The sequence below is a fragment of the Priapulus caudatus genome, unplaced genomic scaffold, assembly GCF_000485595.1.
Source record: "Priapulus caudatus unplaced genomic scaffold, Priapulus_caudatus-5.0.1 Scaffold73, whole genome shotgun sequence".
Classification (NCBI taxonomy): domain Eukaryota; kingdom Metazoa; phylum Priapulida; class Priapulimorpha; order Priapulimorphida; family Priapulidae; genus Priapulus; species Priapulus caudatus.
The window spans coordinates 85,452-93,933 of record NW_014577134.1 but is presented as its reverse complement, the minus strand read 5'-3'; the positions used below and the strand labels follow the sequence as shown (position 1 = coordinate 93,933).

Genomic DNA, 8,482 nt, shown 5'->3' with positions numbered 1-8,482 from the left:
GAGAGCAGAGAGGGGGAGAGGAGAGAGGGGGAGAGGAGAGAGGGAGCAAATAAGGGGAGAGGAGAGAGGGCGCAGAGAGGAGAGCAGAGAGGGGAGTAGTGAGGGGAGCAGAGACAGTACGCGCACACAAGAGAGAAACATACAAAGAGAAGCAAGACAACAGAGCGCAGAGAGGGTGCGCTAAAGAAAAAAAAAGACAAGCGACTGATCGCCCTTCCAGGTCCTCCACCCCCCACGACCTCCCATGTCACAGTAGAACTATATAGTAGACAAGTAGTAACAGTATAGACAACTGTGCGCATGGACAGCGTACAATACAACGATTACCTGCAACTGCGCTCTGCTTTTACGCGACTTCTCTGCGACTCACGACTTCACAACTGAACGACGTTCGTCATGTTGAGACGGGCCACGCGATGTTATCCAAAGAGCCTATATTGATCAATATAGGCTCTTTGTGTTATCATACGAAAAGGTCAGCTCTCGAAAACCGCAGGTTATTGGCGGGTCAACGCAATCACACCAAACACAACACCGTCACCAGTGCGCACGAGCCGCGCCCATGACCAGCCGGCCGAAACTACGGGTGCACCGGATCCAAATTCCGAATTTCTGGAATTTCTGAATTTTTGGAAATTCCGAAGTTCTGTTCGTAACTGGAACGCTAGCTGGAAATGACATCGCAGCTTTGGTGCCAAATACTAATTAAATGAGAAATTAAATTAAATGGACAGGTTTGTCACGCCAAATTACGTGACCCCAACGAAATAGCATTAATTAGCTGGCACATCACTCAGGCGAGTAGGGTTATGCGTAACGTGCTACTCACAAGATGGTTGTTAGGAGTATGAGTCAGCTGCTTTCAGCGCAAGAAAAAACTCATTACCTCCGCGCAACGGAGTTGCAGGGGAGGTAATGTAATCGGTCGTGTGTGTGTGTGTGTGTGTGTGTGTGTGTGTGTGTGTGTGTGTGTGTCCTTGCAATCATATGTACCTATTACCAGGTACGACTCGCTACACTTGCATCTCATCAGACGCTAGTAGCGATCTTCCAGACAAGCGCATGGTCATAAAAACTGACATGGCTCGCAGTTTTCTTGCTATAAGCTCTAGCATAATGTGCGTTTTTACGCCAGCGGGCGTGTTTACACAAACGGCAAGAACTTGTCAACCGCTCTCACCTGAACAACGCATCTTGTTCGATCGCCGTTTTTGCGGACTGCATTCATCAATGTATTGAACCGAGCCACTTGTCAACAATGCGCATTTGTTAGTTTGCCTGCTTTTTGTCGCGGAATTAGCTCTCGACTCGCTCGTGATCCCACTCTACAAGCTGTTTCTGCACCCCCCACCCACTTCATTGCTAACATCCTAAACGCCACATCCGGTGCTATCCTGGCACGTATTAGATGGAAGCCGATGTTTTCGTACTGCATTTACAAACACATTTCGGTATCATTAGCAGTGAAAAAAATACAATCTTTGTTTTTATTCACGTCTGCTACATAGCTACGGCTGTCATACCGCACCAACTACACAGTGTATGCAGCCAATTATGTAGGTCCGTTGATTTGTTACGCGACTTGTCGAACTAACCCTGTTTTATAGGTCAATCAAAGAAGTAACGAATAAGTTACATTTGAACCGATCATGTTTGAAATGAAGCCGGATTACCCAAGAAATTTTAGCAATTTTCATTAGCTTTTGGTTTCAATAATTTTTATAACAATGATTAACTACGTCGGGTTAACCACTACGGCACGGGTTGATATAATGTTGCAGAACATTTGTTCTGTTGAAAAAACTTTCCTTAACTACATGCTTTTAACATTTGCACTAATGCAATGTTAGTACAATACACCACACCTTTCTTTTACCAATAATTATATTACGTTTAAACTTAAACGTAGTTTACACAATCCTATTTAGTTGTGAGGTGGCAACTGCAAATTTCTAATGTTCAACGCTGGGTAGATCCATATTAAGAAACCAAACGTAATTGGCACACGCTGTTCTGTGCAAATTCCACTTCTCCATTTAATATTATTATTATTATTATTATTATTATTAAATCTTTATTGCATGTAATTCAGATGTATTTAATTATATCGCAGCGTGTGCGAATTCATAGTTTTATCGTGAGGTGTTTGCCGTTCATTTGGCGATCCTGTACTATTCAACCAACACACATGAGCTCGCTAAAAAGGTGTTCGATATCTCTGGTGCCATCTAGCGGGTAAACGAAGAGCAGAATAGATCTATCGCAATACTTGGTCTTACCATAGAGATATACAAACACATAGATGTATACACATGTGTATGTGTTTGTATATATATATATGGTCTTACCGTGTGTAACAGCTTTCCTCATAACCGCCTGGTTTGTTTGGTTGGCAACGTTAACACCACCTGTACGGCGTGGCGAGGAAATGTCGCACTGTGGACTAGCAAACTAAATTCTTTGGCTACATTGATCATCCGCCTAATATCTGCCTAACAACATTACATACTCAGTGTCAGTGTCAGCAATAATATAATAGAGCCCCAGGCGGAAAGGTCCGGTCATCCATTTCTTGAACCCCAACTACGTATATTGTTTACGTTAATTTAATACTTACGTTTAAGTATTTTATCAAAAAAATGTGTTTTTGTACCTCTTGAAACAATAGTAAATCCAGGAGAATTAATGATTTGAAAGGGGGCGTGGCCTAATCGTGACGTAGATTTGGGGCACTTGCCATAACATACACGATACGCACCGGTGCGGTTTTTGTTGTGAATCAGTTTAATAAATAGTAGAAGTTCGTACGAAATTGACCACAAACAACGCAACGCACGCGTTTCCATGCAACAATTTGTTACTAACACCTGATGATCTCGTGTGAAATGGATGACCGGACGCGTAGCCTGGGAGCTGAGCTCATAATATATATAATATATACGCGCAGCTGGTAACTCGACTGACCTGCACATTTAACCTTATCAGGAGTCTATTGATAGACTCCTGACCTTATACATGATGATTCTCTACTGCCTAGCAGAAATAGACAGGCCGAGCGGTAATATCAACTGGTACCCTTATAACATTCCAAGCATAACATTACAGAGCTATGCAGAAGAATATTCCAGAACTCCGCCACCCGAACAGCGGCGACACTGCTGCGTAACTGCACGTCCTGCCGCAGCCACACAAGTGAGGAAGGTTCGATGTGATCTAAGCAGCTTCAAATATCAGTAAAGATCCGACTAATACGGAACCGGGTGAAGCCATGGCGCTGCGTGGCGCCCGCTATTACCAGCAATATGAAGCGATGGCATCCCTGACGAAGCAAGCACGCATATATCGGCGGCAGTGGCGCATCGATCGTCTATCGATTACGCACGCCGATTATCGATTACACACACCGATTATTGATTACGCACGCCGATTATCGATTACGCACTCCGATTATTGTATTCGCACGCCGATGATCGATTACACACGCCGATTATTGATTACGCACGCCGATGATCGATTACACACGCCGATTATTGATTACGCATGCCGATTATCGATTACGCACGCCGATTATCTATTTTACAAAACGTTTATCGCTTACACATGTGGTTAAAAGTTTCAAATTTATCGAGGCACTCTATCTAAAGCTGGGTTTACACTACCTACTTTGTCGGCAAATCGGCGAGTTTGGCCAATTTCGAAATTCGGCAACTCCGAGTTGGCGAAAATAGAGCATGTTCTAATCTCCTAACTACTTGCTATCGATCGGTTGGTCGCGCAACTTTTGGGTTTGCGCTGCCGATTGTCGGTTGTATAGTTGGGAAGTTGGTCCAATTCGCCAATTCGCCAACATAAATTCGGTTAGTGTGAACCCAGCTTAAGTTTAAGTGGCAAAGCGAGCAGGGCAGACTACCTGGTGATCGACCTCCCGCACCAACAAGCTTCGCGGTATGCCGCCAGCAATATCACGTCTTATCACGTTAGAATCACGAACGAGACAAGCAGCGTCCGCGTGATTTTTTTGTTCACCGTCTCGCTCATCGAAATTATTACAAGTGAAACACTTTCGCAACTCGCATCTCGCAACATTGCCCGCGCACCGGGTGGCGCGTTTGGGCAACGATGCGGGCCTCTACAGCAGATATATATATGTATATATATATAGCTGCGCAATATCGCTGGCGTGCGTGCCATTCACGAGCAATGTGCACATATTGCATATGCGCATGCGTATGTTGATAGCACATTATTTCTGTGCACGCAGGAACTTATGAGTGAATGCTTGGAGTGATATCACTGGTATCCCTGAGCGCAGTGACGTATAAGATCTATATGCGCTTGTCCGAAGAAAGCCTAGGCCATTGCGCATTTTTGGATGAACAGTGAATCACATAAATTACTGCTAGAGTGCGATGGAGCCTGGAGGGTGTGGACGCGAATCCTTTCTAGTATATGTCTGCAATCGTCTAAATAGACATACGAAGGGAGAGAAAAGCTACACATTAAAAACTGCATTGTGCAGCACGAAAAAATAATAGCGGAAAAAGCAATAAGGTGCAGCAGAGCAGCAGCGTTAGTAACCTATAGTTTTATAAATTACTGCGTGGAAAGCGATTGTATGCTAGGCAGTGGCAGTTGACATTCGTGAATGGAATGAAAAAAGAAGAGGGAATGCCATGGGAAAGATAACACTGCCATTAATAAGCACTCGCTAGAGAAATTACTAACATTCCCTAGAACAGGGGTTCTTAACCTGGGGTCCGTGAACCAGGCGCAGAAAAATTACTTAAAATTTATTTTCGCTAGCTTTTTATAAAAAGAAAATTTTTTTTGTCTATGCACATGATGTTATGTACTTATTCTTGCTTACTGAAGACTAGTAGATCTGTAAGGTAGGTTGAAATGGGATACTACTGAGCGTATACAGGCAGGTAACATAGTCATCATCACCAACAAGTTATGACTTCTAGAATGGTTTCCCATCGATAAAAATTGAAGAAAATTTATTCATTGTATGCAAAATTTTGGGTTTATGTGCATATGTGCATTTTTCTGGGGTCCCGGGAGGTCCGTAGGTTTCAACCATATTCTCAAAAGGGCCATTACTCAAAAAAAGGGTTATGAATCACTGCCCTAGAAACCAGGAATGGTGACATTGGACGTTAGTGCAGCATTCTAAAGCCCGGACTAAATCAAGGTAATTGATCAAACTATTTCAAGGTGCTGTTGTACTTGACAGTGTTATGAAGTTTCATTAAAGCCTGTTAGGAAAATAAAGTCGCTGGAGCAATGTAATTTAAAAAAAGTACAAAGTGACTTTGAATGCAGCACTCTCAAACACGAACTCCTTTGAGATATTGCCATCCTTAACACTTGTATCAAGTACACAAAGGTATCTGTCATGGAAATAATATTGCCTGAGAGATGACAAGAGCCAACGGATGTATTTATGGGCAAACCCCATATCCTTTTCCAACGACTTCGTTGTGAGGGGATGATATGAGCAAGCACACAAGCACATAGTTGTTATAGGTATATAGTGTAAGTAATCCACATGTGTTGGTAATCCAAGGTGGCAACGAGGCAAGAGATTAAGCAGTGCCTTAATTTAGCATTGTACACCAAGTCGCTATTATCAGAAGTAGATTGATTCCCTATTATCTACTTCTGCTATTATCCATCTCCCTGGTTTTTGTCAGAAAAATTTGTAATGCCAAAAAATGAACAATAATGTGATGCAGTTTCCCGTAAATAGTTTGTCTATTACGCCAGGTAATGAGTTCATTTTGCTGCACCCGGGCACGCGCACTCTTTCATATATAACTGAACAGTTAGCTAGTTTACATGCACATTGGAAAAAACTCACCTTGTGGGAGATCATCAATAACGATCCTCTGGTCATCAGTTGGCTCGTCGACCTATGAAAACAAATAAATCAATCTAGCTACCCGACTCGTCTACTGATACAGTCAAGCTTTTATGAAAAAATTTTCACCGATTTTTCATTTTCATTCTTATTCGATGGCTAACACTATGTGCCACCTCTGTACATACTCATTTCTTCATATAACGATACATGTGAACTTTCAGAGCATTTTGATTGCCATCGCACATGAGCCGTGGCTAACGTTACTAGTGATGACAGAGATATGATACATACAGAGAGATGGATAAGTTATACAACCGGCATTTTCACGGTATTCATTGTTAAGTGATACGATTATGAGCAATTATGCCAGTAGATGGCGCTGCCAGAACTCCCACTATGACAGAATCCATCAGCATCAAGCCATCAACACGGACGGCTATATGGCATTGCAGCTGTCATTGCCGGTGATACTGTCTGTATACGCTGTATATTTCGCGGTGGTTTAATTTTCGCGAATTCCGCGAATACAACACGCGAATAATTCATACCGAATAATTCATAATTGACCGACCGCAAAATTAACTGCTCGCGAAATTGTCCGTCAAGTCTGAATTCGCTAAAATATCTGTACGCGAAATATATGGCGTATACAGTAGTTGGAATTTCCGCGCGGCCGAAAATGGCATTTACACCTTGATACATAGCCTTACCTATAGGCCCAGGTTTGTTGACACGTTGCTTAGCGACGGCATGAAGTACCACATCGTTCGCGCGTTTCGCATGAAATTGCGATGGTAACCTCATAATTTCTTACAATTTCTCAAGGTGTACAGAACATTTTACCAATTTAGTGGCTTCAGGTAGTCCTAGATATGTCGCAGCAAGTACTAACAATAGATGTTTTACATAAGTTCACCCATTTTGCACAGAGGGGGTCGATCATTGTAAAAAGTAGAAAAATGCCGATTTCTCTGTTTTGATTTCTGCCACAGTAGCCGATGTATAAATGGATATTTCTTTGTCATTACAACTCGGAATAATTAAATTTTACACTAGCTTTCAGGGTAACACAGTGCTGCAAAAAAGTGCCGTATGAGTTATGGTTATTTATTTGCATAAATTTTTAATCTGAACATACGACTTAAATTTTAGCCAGTTTTCTTCATTTTTTTCTGTAAATATGAAACATAAAGAAAAATCCTGACAAACTTTGTTGGTTCATACTGTGCTTAACTTTTGCTTGCTCTTCAAAAGTTTTTCTTTCTCACTCTTTGTGGTAATTAAGAAATATCCAAAATACCACTTTTACATAAAAATTCAAAATTTGTGTTGTCCCCATAATTAGGTGCTGGAAATTTCATGAATTTTTTTGGCTTGAGCATATAGAGATACATCTCATCTATAAATAAAACGTGTGATTGATTCGATTCATTTGTCAATAACCATTTACTCTAAATTAGAGCAATACCCGTGCAAAAGCTTGAGTGTAAAACTACGCAAAATACTAATATTTAGACCCTAGTAGAGGCTTTCAGATTGAAAAATCTGAGAAAATATCATTATTAATAAATTCGACATAGAAGAAAAATATATAAAGAAGACATATCAAGACATTAACCTTTAGTGTAAGCATGCAGCCTGGTGAGAGCCGCAGGTTTCCTAGTTTCGCATACTCATCAGTCAACTGCACACCATTGAATGCGAGATGCTGATCGAACGGTGGCACAGAGAAGAGCTTCATAATCTAGACAACGAAAAAATTCGATTGCTAGATTCAGTACTCAGTGTCATATTACTGTTGGTACTTAAAACAATAGCAAATCGAGCAATCTATAGATCTACAAACTGCAACCATTTAGCATAAATCATATCATATCACATCACATCACATCGTATCAAGTCATATCATATCATATCATAACATACTAGGCCATATCAGATCACATCATTTCATATGACATGATCATTTTATATCATTTGATAGTCATACTCACTCAGTTAACAGAGTGAACAGTTAATTGAGAGTAGTCATTGAAACCCTTGATAGGGGTACATGAATATTTCCTGCTAATAAGGTACATGTCTAATAAATTAGAGGTTGCAAATAAATTTTTCTGTTACACACTTCATATGCATAAACGGAAGACGTGCAGTTCCCCTTAAAACATTCCTACTATTCCTGTACACACTGCGTTTAACTTTAGAGAACCAGTTTCAGGATAAACTATCACAAGTTACAACGCAGTTGAAGATAAACAACATTAGTGTACTATACAAGCATGCTATAGCTCATCTAGTGCACTCATGCTCTGCTAAATAGTCGAATAAAGGCACTGGTGTGACCAACACACCAAACTACTGGTACACTGTGGTATGGATAAAAGCACACTATTATTTCATATTAGTAAAAGTAAAAAAATTATCATAACTATTATTATTTTAATAGTATTATTAATTCATTATCATCATTAATGTACTACACACCTTGACCTTGAGGTCACGCAAGGTATCGCTAGATGAAATAATGACTTCCTTGTCATTCCGTGAACGCCGTGTTCTAGAACTCCGCCGCACGTTCACGTCAATGAGAGCAGGTGCCTCTACTGTCTGTTCAGT

At 41.0% G+C, this 8,482-nt stretch overlaps 1 protein-coding gene across 1 annotated transcript in view; it reads right to left on the bottom strand.

Annotated features, from left to right (window-relative positions):
• Nucleotides 1-8,482, bottom strand: part of LOC106821432 (ubiquitin carboxyl-terminal hydrolase 48-like) — a 45,977-nt gene that overhangs the window by 21,579 nt on the left and 15,916 nt on the right. The window contains exons 22-24 of the mRNA XM_014826229.1: nucleotides 8,351-8,482; nucleotides 7,485-7,610; nucleotides 5,864-5,915 (exon numbers count right to left, since the gene is read on the bottom strand). Coding sequence (XP_014681715.1) covers nucleotides 5,864-5,915; nucleotides 7,485-7,610; nucleotides 8,351-8,482 — 310 coding nt within the window. The remainder of the gene's footprint in view (nucleotides 1-5,863; nucleotides 5,916-7,484; nucleotides 7,611-8,350) is intronic.